A 15,167-nucleotide genomic window follows, 5' to 3' on the forward strand; every position below is an offset into this window, starting at 1 on the left:
CTAGAGCTAAGGGGCCTAGCCCGAGCCATAAAAACAGCCCCAGACCATTATTCCTCCAACAAACTTTACAAGTGGCACTATGCATTGGGTCAGGTAGCGTTCTCCTGGCATCCGCCAAACCCAGATTAGTCCGTCGGACTGCCAGATGGTGAAGCGTGATTCATCACTTCAGAGAACGCGTTTCCACTGCTCCAGAGTCCAAAGGCGGTGAGCTTTACACCACTCCAGCCAACGCTTTGAATTGCACATTGGGATCTTAGGCATGTGTGCTGCTGCTCGGCCATGGAAATCCATTTCATGAAGCTCCAGATGAACAGTTCTTGTGCTGACGTTGCTTCCAGAGACAGTTTGGAACTCTGTAGTGAGTGTTGCAACCGTGGACAGACGATTATTACACACTTCAGCACTCGGCGGTCCCGTTCTGTGACCTTGTGTGGCCTACCACTTCACAATAACAGCACTTAGAGTTGACCGGGGCAGCTCTAGCAGGGCAGAAATTTGACGAACTGACTTGTTGGAAAAAGGGCATCCTATGAAGGTGCCAAGGTTGAAAGTCACTGAGTTCTTCAGTAAGGCCATATTACTGCCAATGTTTGTCTGTGGAGATTGCATGGCTGTGTGCCAAATGTTATACACCAGTCAGCAATGGGTGTGGCTGAAATAGCCAAATCCACTCATTTGAGGGGGTGTCCACATACTGCTGTGTGTATATAGTGTAGCTTACAGTGCAGCAGACTAGCCATCATGTTGGCACCTGACGCTCCGTGACAAAAAGGATTTGACAAAGACTGAACAGTAGCCACATATTGCAGCTCATCGTGTAGAATATTACAGATTTAATCTTATCCAGAGATTTATAGGCTGGGCAGAGGGCATTCACACACACAGTGAGCACGCATGGCAACAGGGCAACGGTGGCCGTTTGACCCAGTTGTTATTGTCGTGTGTGTTGTTATCCCCATGGCAGATGGGGACCTGGTAAACCCAGACTGTAATACCATAATAGAACTGGGTTCCCCTCACATACACAATGATACACACACACACACAATAGTACACACACACACAGCTGTGGAATGGCTGTTCATCCCTTACTTGTCCTCTCACTCACTCACACAGCTGCCCTTCTTGCCACACCACCACCAACAGTTGGCTCCATCACCAGCTCATACCCACACAGCATGGCACTCCACACAGCATGGCACTCCACACAGCATGGCACTCCACACAGCATGGCACTCCACACAGCATGGCACTCCACACAGCATGGCACTCCACACAGCATGGCACTCCACACAGCATGGCACTCCACACAGCATGGCACTCCACACAGCATGGCACTCCACACAGCATGGCACTCCACACTGCATGGCACTCCACACAGCATGGCACTTCACACTGCATGGCACTTCACACTGCATGGCACTTCACACTGCATGGCACTTCACACTGCATGGCACTCCACACTGCATGGCACTCCACACTGCATGGCACTTCACACTGCATGGCACTCCACACTGCATGGCACTTCACACTGCATGGCACTTCACACTGCATGGCACTCCACACTGCATGGCACTCCACACTGCATGGCACTCCACACAGCATGGCGCTCCACACAGCATGGTGCTTCACGCCCCACACACACACACACACACACACACACACTTCCACATCCCCAATACAATCTGTTGCCTTTCAGTCCACATACCAAGACTGCCCTGCCCACCCTGCCCATACACCACATACCACAACAACACATGAAGTTACTGCATGGACCAGTTGTTAGCTGTAGGGGTTAAATAAAGGGGAGGGGTTAGGGTCTAGGGGTTCATTTCAGACTGGGTGATTTATACTTTATTTTTCAAAGGGTGACATCAAGGACTGTACCACCTGTGATCGTGACTTTGTCCTTCAGACCAGACGTGTAAAGGCAAGGAGGTCTTTCCAGGCTGCTAACATGTGTTTTACCGCCTGCTGCTTGTGGGTACATGATGACCGAACAGAGAGATTCATGGGACAGGAGAGGGAGTAGCACTCTGTCTACTGCACAGAAGCATGGTAACTACCATGTTGGTGCATGTGTGAAACTGGTGGTGAACTTTTGTGTCAGTGGGGTCACACGATCATGTGAAAGGAATGTCATGACTGGAGTGAAGATGCTTTGTAAACTACTCAACAAAAACTGTTGGTCGGATCTTTTTTTTGTTGTAGCTTTGATGGCATTCGATAAAACGCATAGAAGGAACGTGGAGAGAGAGGCCTGTGTAGAATCTCCTTTACTAGAAAGAGCTGTGTAGTTGTCTTCCCAGTCCCCACAGCTCAACCAGAGCCAGGTCTCCACATTAACAATGTAGGCATTAGTAATATTAGTAATAGTAATACAACCCTGGCCTCCTTTCAATGGAGTATCTCCCTCCTCCTTTTTCCCCCTTTCTCCCCCTTTTCTCCCCCTCTTCCTGTTTCCCCTTTTCTCCCCCTCTTCCTTTTTCCCCTTTTCTCCCCCTCCTCCTTTTTCCCCTTTTCTCCCCCTCTTCTCTGTGAGCTGTCATCCATCCAGATCTGAGCTGTAATCTGTGAGGTTATACAATAGTTACCAGACAGGAAGGAATATGACAAGATATAAAACCTTACATGATAGAAATGTTTTGCATAGAGTATAAATGATTCTGTCTGTTTCCATGTCAGCTCTATCCTCAACATTGTAAACCTTGACCTTCACTGATTAAGCCCCTGACCTGATTGTGAATGGGGGGGGGGGGGTTTCTTGGCTCCCATCAACCTCAAAACGTGGGGCCTGGTTGGGAGGAAGTTGGGGGTGTTGTGTGGTTTTGTGCTGCTTAAGAGTTTCCTGGCTGGCACAGGCCTGTTTTAGTGGCTTTTCTCCGGGTCTCAGTTGGAGCTCTCAGACCACAGTGACGAGACCGAACACGTCTCTACACATCATATACAATGCACTCAGTGAGGAGGGTAGGGCCCTTAGTTCTCAATGGAACTGAATGGGTTAGAGATGCTAATGAAAGAACCGTTCCTTACTTCTAATACCAGGAAGAAAGAGGGGTAAACACAGAGAGAGACGTACTGTAAGGTCTATTTTTAGAAGACATGTTTGTATAAACTTAATTTAGATTTATTAGAGAATTAGAAATATATATATATATATATATATACTCACACACACCCTTCGCTCTGTGGCAGCTTCTCTCTAGGTTGTGAGAGTTTCTGGGTCTGGGTTTGGGCCTTAGTGTTATCCTAACCGTGCTATTAAACTAACTAACTCTGGGTTTATAGGGTAAGAGTCTGAGGGAAGACTGTAGTGGCAGCTTGCTGTAAGACTGAGCTGTTAGCTACCGCCCAGGGCTGTAAGACTGAGCTGTTAGCTACCGCCCAGGGCTGTAAGACTGAGCTGTTAGCTACCGCCCAGGGCTGTAAGACTGAGCTGTTAGCTACCGCCCAGGGCTGTAAGTCTGAGCTGTTAGCTACCGCCCAGGGCTGTGAGACTGAGCTGTTACCTACCGCCCAGGGCTGTAAGACTGAGCTGTTACCTACCGCCCAGGGCTGTAAGTCTGAGCTGTTAGCTACCGCCCAGGGCTGCCTGTTCACCTGTCCTGATGCATTACACCAGCATCAGACTGAATACTGACAGTGACTGCCAACATGCATGTCTATGGTTCTAGAATAGACTGCATTAGTGTTTCTCAACCTTGATCCCTATGGACCCACTCACTGTGTGGATGCTAGTCTCACCGGCTCCAGCTGGTTGGAGCTAGCTAAGCCTGACAGGTTGACGTCACCTTCCCTGAGACCTGAAGTCAGTCCCTCCTGAAACGTGACCACAGGGTTTTCTGGTTTATACTGATGGTGGTTGATTTGGGAGGGCATGGTATAAAACCCAAATGTGTACATAAGCATTAGTTAGAAACAATAGAGCATCACTGCAAATTGTTTTTATTAAAATTAGTTAAGAGTAATAAAGTAATTTTTTTAAGCTCACCTTGGCAGTGGTGATTTTAGCATGTAAATCTTGGTAGGGCAAACTCAAAAAAATATATATATGCATGCCAGCAAAGCCACACTACACAACGCTACACAATACAGTAATTGCACTATAACGGTGACAAACGGTGCCCACAAACTGTTAGGGCCTACATACAGTAGAGCTGTCCCAATAGAAGAGCTTTCTTTTCAGCACCATGGAGTGAATCCTTACCACTGCTACACCTGGCTATCAGCAGAGCCTTGTCTGGCAGCAAAACAGTTCATTCAGCCTCATTTACTGCCCTTTAAAAACACATAGCTGATATGGCTGACTTGCTTAATAAACAAATGTGGTTTCTGTTGACAATTGAGATGTACAAATGGGACGAGGAGCGGATAAGAGGCAATTTCTATGAAGACATTAATGACCGAGCTAGGACAGACAGTCAATATAACTATTTGTTCAGCACTTTTGAAAGGTACAGCGACATAATTCAGAACATTTATTTTTAACATTGTTTGCAAACTGATATGCGAAAGGTATAAATACCAAAATTAGATGCAAAACATAATTGTTTTAGCTAAACAGGTGGTGCTCAAAACTGCAACCACCCCTTGAATGACGGGTCGCCACTGCACCTTGGCTATATCTAGACAGATGAAAAGCCTGGTTTAATGACCCACTGACAGAGTAAACACACAGCGCTTTGCTGGCAAGAGAGTTAGTTACTACGCAGCGGAGTGTTTCAACACCTGATGGGTGTTTTATAAGCTCTTTATCCTGGAGATGCTACTGTTGTTGGAACAATGGTCTCTCTACCGTTTGTGTGAGTTGGTGTTCATGCAACCATCAATGTCTCAATATACCGTGGTGATCCTTTGATGCTCTTTCAGCCTATGTGGGTAGATGGTTGGTTTTGTGGTTCACTCTGCCCTGGTGTGAGAAACATCGGTGGCTTTTACTGGGACAATCAGTGGGATTCGTTTCCCAGGCAGGGCCTAGACACACTAAACGATGGAGGGAGGGAGGATGGTAGTGGGAAAGTGTGCATGTTTAATCCCTGGCATAAAGACCCGGAAAATACCAGTGATGTCAGAAGATGTTGGCCAATGTCTTCAGTGACTGTTATGGTTGGTTTTTCATACTAAAGCTGGAGAAACCCATTGAACTGTGTGATTGTTTAGTACTCTGATCCCATCCCTCAGCACACATGATGCCAACAGCGCCATACACTACCCCCTGCAACCACCCTCACCTCTCACCATACACTACCCCCTGCAACCACCCTCACCTCTCACCATACACTACCCCCTGCAACCACCCTCACCTCTCACCATACACTACCCCCTGCAACCACCCTCACCTCTCACCATACACTACCCCCTGCAACCACCCTCACCTCTCACCATACACTACCCCCTGCAACCACCCTCACCTCTCACCATACACTACCCCCTGCAACCACCCTCACCTCTCACCATACACTACCCCCTGCAACCACCCTCACCTCTCACCATACACTACCCCCTGCAACCACCCTCACCTCTCACCATACACTACCCCCTGCAACCACCCTCACCTCTCACCATACACTACCCCCTGCAACCACCCTCACCTCTCACCATACACTACCCCCTGCAATCACCCTCACCTCTCACCATACACACACACAGCATTGTCAATTCACAGGACCACTACCATACCCCCAAAACAACTCCCCTCTTTCCACTAGCCTTTCACCCTCTCGTTCACTCACTCACTCACTCACTCACACAGACAGGCACACACAGTATTTACAATAATAGAGCATAGGATTAGTCACACAGACACCTGGAACGACATGACAGAGAGAGGAGTAGAGACCCCACTGACCCTTTTCTCAAGGAGAAGTCCCCCCAAATCCCCCCTTTTCTCCAACTTTCAGTCCCAGTCTCAGTGAGGAAGCGAGAGGGGGAGGTGAGGCTGAGGGGAGGAGGAGAGACCCACTGACCCACTTCTCAAGGAGAAATCCAAAACAGATTATTATAATCCACTGTGCATGGAGAGGGGAGGAAATAATACTCTCTCCTCCTCCACTCAGCCTCTCCCCTCTCTCCTCCTCCCCTCCCCTCTCTCTGCTCCCCTCTCTCCTCCTCCCCTCTCTCCTCCTCCCCTCAGCCTCTCTCCTCCTCTCCTCCTCTCCTCCTCTCCTCCTCTCCTCCTCTCCTCTCCTCCTTTCCTCCTCCCCTCAGCCTCTCCCCTCTCTCCTCCTCTCCTCCTCCCCTCAGCCTCTCTCCTCCTCCCCTCAGCCTCATCCCTCTCTCCTCCTCTCCTCCTCCCCTCAACCTCTCTCCTCTCTCCTCCCCTCTTTCCTCCTCCCCTCAGCCTCTCTCCTCTTCTCCTCTCTCCTCAGCCTCTCCCCTCTCTCCTCCTGCCCTCAGCCTCTCCCCTCCTCCCCTCTCTCCTCAGCCTCTCCCTCAGCCCCTCTCCTCCTCTCCTCCTTTCCTCCTTTCCTCCTCCCCTCAGCCTCTCCCCTCTCTCCTCCTCTCCTCCTCCCCTCAGCCTCTCTCCTCCTCCCCTCTCTCCTCCTCTCCTCCTCAGCCTCTCTCATCTCTCCTCCTCCCCTCTTTCCTCCTCCCCTCAGCCTCTCTCCTCCTCTCCTCTCTCCTCAGCCTCTCCCCTCTCTCCTCCTGCCCTCAGCCTCTCCCCTCCTCCCCTCTCTCCTCAGCCTCTCCCTCAGCCCCTCTCCCCTCTCTCCTCCTCCCCTCTCTCCGTCTCTCCTCCTCCCCCTCAGCCTCACCTCCCCCTCTGGCTTCCTCACTGAGACTGGGACTGAAAGTTGGAGAAAAGGGGGGATTTGGGGGGACTTCTCCTTGAGAAAAGGGTCAGTGGGGTCTCTGCTCCTTTCTCTGTCATGTCATTCCAGGTGTCTGTGTGACTAATCCTATGCTCTATTAATGTAAATACTGTATGTTACTGTAACTGTCATCTATTGTTGTAAATACTGTATATTACTGTAACTGTCATCTATTGTTGAAAATACGGTATGTTACTGTAACTGTCATCTATTGTTGAAAATACGGTATGTTACTGGAACTGTCATCTATTGTTGAAAATACGGTATGTTACTGTAACTGTCATCTATTGTTGTAAATACTGTATGTTACTGGAACTGTAGTTGATGATTTTTTTTGTCTCTTTTATCTTCCAGATGACATCATGCAGCAGGAGAGTGATCGTCTGTTTGCTGCAGACATCGATCCTGACCTCAGGAAACGGTTTGCTTTCCTCTCAGGTCAGGCTTTTTCTTTCCCCTCCATCGCTCCCTCCTTCATAGTTACCTCTCATAGTGGTTCAATCCCATACATCCGAGTGAGCCAATCCCAAGATGCTATGCCAAGGCCCTTGAAGATCTCCCTTCACAGATGGAAAACGCTTAAGCAATATGGCAGAAGCTTATAACAGTGAACCATCCCCAAAGTTGACAGCCTCTGATGGAGCAACAATCATATCACACTGTACGAGTGAAGTAGCTGAGTGAAGTAGCTGAGTGAAGTAGCTGGCCTAAACATCAAAACATAATCTGTCAGCATTTTCCTATTTATAAAAGTACAGGAATAGCACTCTGGTGCCAGATAGAGTACAGCAGTGTTTTTCAAACTGATTTCTGTTGTATGACTTAACTAAACTAAGACTTTTGCAACGACCCGACCTTTGGGGGGGAAAACTGAGGGAAACTGTTCTACACCAGACCCATATTTCCAAAGAGTTGGGCCAACTCAGTTTGTTCCGTTACTACGGCGATGCCAACCCAGATAGGGCCCCACGTCGGGTTACCACGGATAATAACGGCACGGAGACGGCCCGTGAATAATTAATCGACACGGCGATCCACTTGGCAACCTGGCCCAGCAACGGTTGGAAGAGCCAAGTGTGTGTGGCACTATGTGCTGCTGAGTGTGTGACTGAATTTAACACTCCACCCGTTGAGTGTGAGAGAGTGTGTGTGTGTGTGTGTCTAACTGAATTTCACGAGCTTCAGTTCCTAACTGTCTATGTTTTATGGTTGCTTTTACATGTCTTGCCCGGAACCTGTTCTTAGGTTGTGTAGAGTCTATTTGTCTTCACATCTCTCTGTCAGTGTGTTTAATAACTCTGTGGTTGCCAGGGGTGATGTATGTGTGTGTGTTCATGACAGCTGCCCACCCTCTGATGAGGAGTCATATGAGCACACAGCTAAGTCTGATGAAGATGACCCTTGGTCTATTTCTAATTCATACTTCTACGCTACAGCCTAGGTACGCCACTAGATTGACTCCAAGCCCAGCGGGTGAGAGTGTGACGCAGCAATACTGTTTTAGCTGTGCCATTAAAGACTCCTGCTGTGTTACTGTTTCTTCCCTGTTCTCTCTGTATGTCCTCTACCCTGGAGGTTGTATGTGTCTCCGGGCCTTGTTTTGTGTTGTAATCATTAACCTCTGGTCCTCCTCTAGTTGCCTACTCAGACAGGTGTCTGCCTGACACACATACACACATGGTACCAGATGGATCAGGGCACAGTGCTATGGTTCTGCTCTAGTGGCACGGCTGGTGCAGAGATTCACACAGACCGTCTGTCTCTTTGTCTCTACTCACACCTGTTCATTTCTCATTCCCTGTACCCTCCTCTAGCACTAAATCAAATCAAATCAAATGTGATTTGTCACAGGCGCCGAATACAACGGGTGTAGGCTTTACCGTGAAACGCTTACTCGCGAGTCCTTTCCCGACAACGCAGAGTTAAAAAGGAAGAATAAAAATAGAAGAGATTTATTGCAGCCAGCAGAGCCGCAGTAACACCAGGCTTTGTGAGAGAAGATGGATCCTATATCTCATCCTTTAATCTTCCCCTCCCCCACTCAGACCGTCACTCAGACCGTCACATGATTCCTCTGGGTCAGTGGTTCTCAAAATCTCTCCTCGGGGACCCCCAGACGTTTCACAATGGGCTTTATGATTAGCTGACAAGTTGAATTTGGTGTGCTACCTGTGGAATAGTTAAAATACATGGAACAGCTGTGGGTCCCCAAGGAGAGGCTTGAACCGCTGCTCTGTGTGTTCATTCCACTGGGGTGGGTTAGCTATTTCTATCAGAAGAATAATGGACATTATAATGTAGATGAACGTTTTAAAACACATTAAATAAAAGGATTCCAAAGCTTGTCACTGTCTATTCTGTGGGGGTCTGAAACGGGGATATGGGGGTTTGTACGTGCTTTATAATTGAGAGCAAAATGATTTCCTTGTTGAACAAATTTAATCAATTAATCAATCAAACGTCCCAAATTTCTTTCGCAGGGGGCCGAGCTGAGAACGGCAGTCCCATCATCGTGTTCCCAGAATTCCCTGCGTTTGGCGAGCTCCAGGAGGAAGAGTTCCACAACGTGCTGACCTACCTGACCAGTGTGCCCAGGTGACACACACACACACACACACACACACACACACACACACACACACACACACACACACACACACACAATGCATTGCACACTCTGATGCTTGAACTTGTCATTACTTTGTATAGTTGAGGAAGTGGTGTGGTAACAGCCTACCAGCAGATGTCAGTGTAGAACTATTTTCACAGTTCCTTTGTTTGAACAGAACAATGAATCTCCCTACAACAAAGTGAACTTGTCTTATGCAGGACTGTATTCTTACCATTATAGTTGGCATCTATATTACACCTCAACGTTGCTGCAACTGGTACATGTGGTGTATGTCCTGGTAGATGAGGTGTATGTCCTGGTACATGTGGTGTATGTCCTGGTACATGTGGTGTATGTCCTGGTAGATGAGGTGTATGTCCTGGTAGATGAGGTGTATGTCCTGGTAGATGAGGTGTATGTCCTGGTAGATGAGGTGTATGTCCTGGTAGATGAGGTGTATGTCCTGGTAGATGAGGTGTATGTCCTGGTAGATGAGGTGTATGTCCTGGTACATGAGGTGTATGTCCTGGTACATGAGGTGTATGTCCTGGTACATGTGGTGTATGTCCTGGTACATGTGGTGTATGTCCTGGTACATGAGGTGTATGTCCTGGTACATGAGGTGTATGTCCTGGTACATGAGGTGTATGTCCTGGTACATGAGGTGTATGTCCTGGTACACGAGGTGTATGTCCTGGTACACGAGGTGTATGTCCTGGTACACGTGGTGTATGTCCTGGTACACGAGGTGTATGTCCTGGTACATGAGGTGTATGTCCTGGTACATGAGGTGTATGTCCTGGTACACGAGGTGTATGTCCTGGTACACGAGGTGTATGTCCTGGTACACGTGGTGTATGTCCTGGTACATGTGGTGTATGTCCTGGTACATGTGGTGTATGTCCTGGACGTTATGCTAGTCCTGTTTCTATACAGGAACTACCTTATTGGCCAGATATCCCACAATATTTTCTATCTCAATAGGAATTCCTGATATTAACAAATGTTGAATAACAACAAAAAAGTCATAAAATGGACCATATCCTCCCCTCCCCATTAGCTAATGGTGAAACCTTTAACCCCTGACCCCTGACTCCTGTGGGAGTTGGCCGGAGGGGGGGGGGGGAGGCTTGGAGAGACGGAGCATGACTGGTGTAGAGGACAGGAGGTGGAAGTGTTAATGAGAGACTCCCTGTGTATCTAATGGGGTCTGTTAGTTAAAAGACTCCAGGGCTCAGCTACTATATGGAAGCAGTTTGTCATAGGATGGAGTTCTGTAAAGATGTAATTCCGGACAAATTTGAATTGACAAAACAAGAAAGAAAACATATATTTCTAAGTAATATAGTATCATATACTATCCATTCATTACAGCCAGAGGGAACCCATCTGTATCAAATGCATGAATGAGGTTCTCCCTGAGATGTATATATTCAGTTGTGGTGTGTGACTGGGGGATGATATGTGTGATCATGAGCTCACATGTTACTAAGACCAGGGGGTGTTCATAAAGCAGACAACTCTCCTATGGATACTGCCTCCCTCCAGCCCCATGTACCTCTGGTGTGAGAGAGAGATGGATTCTCCAATTACCTTGAATGAACTGCAGGACCAAATTAAAACCCTCCAACCCAAAATGGCCTGTGGTGTTGATGGTATCCTCAATGAAATGATCAAATATACAGACAACAAATTCCAATTGGCTATACTAAAACTCTTTAACAGCATCCTTAGCTCTGGCATCTTCCCCAATATTTGGAACCAAGGACTGATCACCACAATCCACAAAAGTGGAGACAAATTTGACCCAAATAACTACTGTGGGATATAAGTCAACAGCAACCTTGGGAATATCCTCTGCATTATCATTAACAGCAGACTCGTACATTTCCTCAGTGAAAACAATGTACTGAGCAAAATGTCAAATTGGCTTTTTACCAAATTATCGTACGACAGACCACGTATTCACCCTGCACACCCTAATTGACAAACAAACAAACCAAGGCAAAGTCTTCTCATGCTTTGTTGATGTCAAAGCCTTCGACTCACTTTGGCATGAGGGTCTGCTATACAAATTGATGGAAAGTGGTGTTTGGGAAAAAACATACAACATTATAAAATCCATATACACAAACAACAAGTGTGCGGTTAAAATTAGGGAAAAAACACATTTCTTTCCACAGGGCCGTGGGGTGAGACAGGGATGCAGCTTAAGCCCCACCCTCTTCAACATATATATCAACGAATTGGCGAGGGCAGTAGAAAAGTCTGCAGCACCCGGCCTCACCCTACTAGAATATGAGGTCAAATGTCTACTGTTTGCTGATTATCTGGTGCTTCTGTCACCAACCAAGGAGGGCCTACAGCAGCACCTAGATCTTCTGCACAGATTCTGCCAGACCTGGGCCCTGACAGTAAATCTCAGTAAGACAAAAGTAATGGTGTTCCAAAAAAGGTCCAGTTGCCAGGACCACAAATACAAATTCCATCTAGACACCGTTGGCCTAGAGCACACAAAAAACTATACATAGCTTGGCCTAAACATAGCTTTCACAAAGCTGTGAATGATCTGAGAGACAAGGCAAGAAGGGCATTCTATGCCATCAAAAGGAACATAAAATTCGACATACCAATTAGTATCTGTCTAAAAATACTTGAATCGGTTAGAACACATTGCCCTTTTATAGTTGTGAGGTCTGGGGTCTGCTCACCAACCAAGATTTCACTAAATGGGACAAACACCAAATTGAGACTCTGCATGCAGAATTCTGCAAAAATATCCTCAGTGTACAACGTAGAACACCAAATAATGCATGCAGAGCAGAATTAGGCCGATACCCACTAATGATCAAAATCCAGAAAAGAGACGTTAAATTCAACAACCACCTAAAAGGAAGTGATTCCCAAATCTTCCATAACAAATCTATCACCTACAGAGAGATGACCCTGGAGAAGAGTCCCCTAAGCAAGCTGGTCCTGGGGCTCTGTTCACAAACACACCCCACAGAGCCCCAGAACAGCAACACAATTAGACCCAACTAAATCATGAGAAAACAGAAAGATAATTACTTGGCACATAGGAAAGAATTAACAAAAAAACTGAGCAAACTAGAATGCTATTTGGCCCCAAACAGAGAGTACACAGTGGCCTGACCACTGTGACTTACCCAAACGTAAGGAAAGCTTTGACTATGTACAGACTCAGTGAGCATAGCCTTGCTATTGAGAAAGGCCGCCGTAGGCAGACTTGGCTCTCAAGAGAAGACAGACTATCTGCACACTGCCCACAAAATGAGGTGGAAACTGAGCTGCACTTCCTAACCTCCTGCCCAATGTATGACCATATTAGAGACACATATTTGCCTCAGATTACACAGATCCACAAAGAATTCAAAAACAAACCGATTTTGATAAACTCCCATATCTATTAGGTGATATACCACAGACCACAGTGTGCCATCACAGCAGCAAGATTTGTGAGCTGTTGCCATAAGAAAAGGTCAACCAGTGAAGAACAAACACTACTGTAAATACAACCCATATTTATGCTTATTTATTTTCCATTTTGTGCTTTAACAATTTGTACATTGTTACAACACTGTATATATATACATAATATGACATTTGTAATGTCTTTATTCTTTTGGAACTTCTGTGAGTGTAATGTTTACTGTTAATTTTTATTGTTTATTTCACTTTTGTATATTATCTACCTCACTTGCTTTGGCAATGTTAACATATGTTTCCCATGCCAATAAAGCCCCTTGAATTGAATTGAGAGGAGGGGTGCTTTCCTTCTCTATTGTGCTCTCTAGCTTGCTTTCATTTATTCCCTCGCTTTCCTTCTCTTTCTCTGTGCCTCTCCCTTTCTCTCTTGCTTACTTACTCACTCTTTCTCTCTCTCTCTCTCTAGCGCGCTCGCCAGACCGAAAGCGTGAGTGACTGTAAAGGGGTAGAAAGAGGGAGCTGGAAGAGGAGATATGAGAGGGGGTATTGTGGGGGTATAGACGGGGTGTCCTGGGTGTTTAATTACTATGAGTTTATCTCTGAATCAGAGTGTTGTATTTAACACTGTGTCCTATAGAGAAACATCCATCATGCTGCCAGTTCAGCCCTATGGACGGTCCTGATTAGTACCACTGGATAAAATCATATCACCGTCTGTTTTATCTCACAAGATGCATGCTCTCTCCTCTTTCTCTCACTTTCTCCTCTCCTTTTCCTCTGTCCTCTCCCTCTCTCTCTTTGTTCATCTCTCTACCTTTATTTCTATAAATCTCTCTCTCCCTTTCTCTATGGCTTCCTCCTTGTCCTTTACCTCTGCTCTCCTCACTGCCAACACACATGCTGCTGAGCGGAGAGGGGGAGAGGGAGAGGGAGAGCTCTATAGCTAAAGCGAAAAGAAAGGTGTGTGTGTGTGTGTGTGTGTGTGTGTGTGTGTGTGTGTGTGTGTGTGTGCGCACACCACTGTCATGGTGGCAATTGAATTAATGACATTTTACAGTTCCCCCACCTACCAGATAAAGGGGGGTGGATCCCATCTCATTCTCCATCAGATGTCCCGCCCCCCTCTGCTCATGAGCCATTCAAACACACTCCCGCCACCGCTGTCCATCACCCGTATGCTGCTCTGTGATAGGCTATGGGGGAGCAGCAGGAGATGCAGGGCTGAGTTGATTGGCTGGTGTAGAGAAGCGGGTAGGCAGAGGAGAGTTGTTCTCGGGGGGTTCTTGGCGGTTGGCTCCCGTTCTATCAGAGCTGTAAACAGAACGCTGGTGCTTAACAAACGGGATCTGCAGAGAGGGAAAACCAGAATACCGGAATAACAGAGAAAAGGAATGGGAGAAGGAGATGACATTCTATTGAGGAGGTTTTGGGAATAACATTTGGGAATAACAGACGTATCCTGTCGTGTGACATCAATGGCAGGAGGAAGAGGCTGAATTGAGGAAGAGGCTAAATTTTGGTAGTGTGTTTTTTACCGTGTGTGTGTGCACGCACAGCAGGGTGATGGATGGATGATGGATTTTCTCCTGGCTGGGTTGATGTACATGGACCACCTCAGCAACATTGACTCTTTCACATTTCTGTGTGTGTGGTTGTCTCTCTTGTTAAGAGCATCTGCTAATTGACTGAGATGTAAACGTGTGCTGCCAGCGACACTCTCCTGGTATTTGTGTACACACACACACACACACACACGCGCAGGGATTGAGCGGGCTCTTCTAATGCCACTGCCTGTGGGTAGCCTGTGATCTTGGAGCAGGTCATTAGGAGGATACACACATACACACACATCCATGTAACCTTGGTAACATACACACATCCATGTTGCTGTGGTGACCGTGTCTCGCTCTCCTGCAGTGAGACGGCGTCTGGAGTGGGCTTCATCCTTGTCATCGACCGCCGCCAGGACAGATGGACCGCCGTCAAGGGGACCCTGCTACGCATTGCAGTGAGTAACCCACCGTGTGTGTGTGAGATCTATTAGGACATATACTGTAACAGGTGTTAGAGATGTGCTGGGCGACTGGAAACCTTTTGTGAATGTAAAAAGCTTGTTGAACATCCTTCCTCCCAATGAAGTTTCTATGTTAGAATTGCCAGAACAATCTGATAAAATATTTAGTAATAATCACCCTTTACACTTCTGTCTTCTCTTCTACTGTACGCTCTTCCTCTGTCACATGCTCCTCTAATTCTCTTTTGTTCTCTCTCATTTCAATTTATGGGCTTTATTG

General features: G+C 46.9%; 1 protein-coding gene across 8 annotated transcripts in view; it reads left to right on the plus strand.

Moving 5' to 3' along the window:
* The window catches only part of LOC129859830 (guanine nucleotide exchange factor DBS-like), a 53,496-nt gene that overhangs the window by 11,260 nt on the left and 27,069 nt on the right, over positions 1 to 15,167 (plus strand). For all 8 annotated transcript variants that reach the window (XM_055929996.1, XM_055929989.1, XM_055929988.1 and 5 more), the window contains exons 2-4: positions 7,170 to 7,253; positions 9,296 to 9,410; positions 14,791 to 14,881. In XM_055929996.1, coding sequence (XP_055785971.1) covers positions 7,170 to 7,253; positions 9,296 to 9,410; positions 14,791 to 14,881 — 290 coding nt within the window. The remainder of the gene's footprint in view (positions 1 to 7,169; positions 7,254 to 9,295; positions 9,411 to 14,790; positions 14,882 to 15,167) is intronic.

This window comes from Salvelinus fontinalis, chromosome 7 (genome assembly GCF_029448725.1).
Source record: "Salvelinus fontinalis isolate EN_2023a chromosome 7, ASM2944872v1, whole genome shotgun sequence".
In the NCBI taxonomy this organism is placed as follows: Eukaryota; Metazoa; Chordata; class Actinopteri; order Salmoniformes; family Salmonidae; genus Salvelinus; species Salvelinus fontinalis.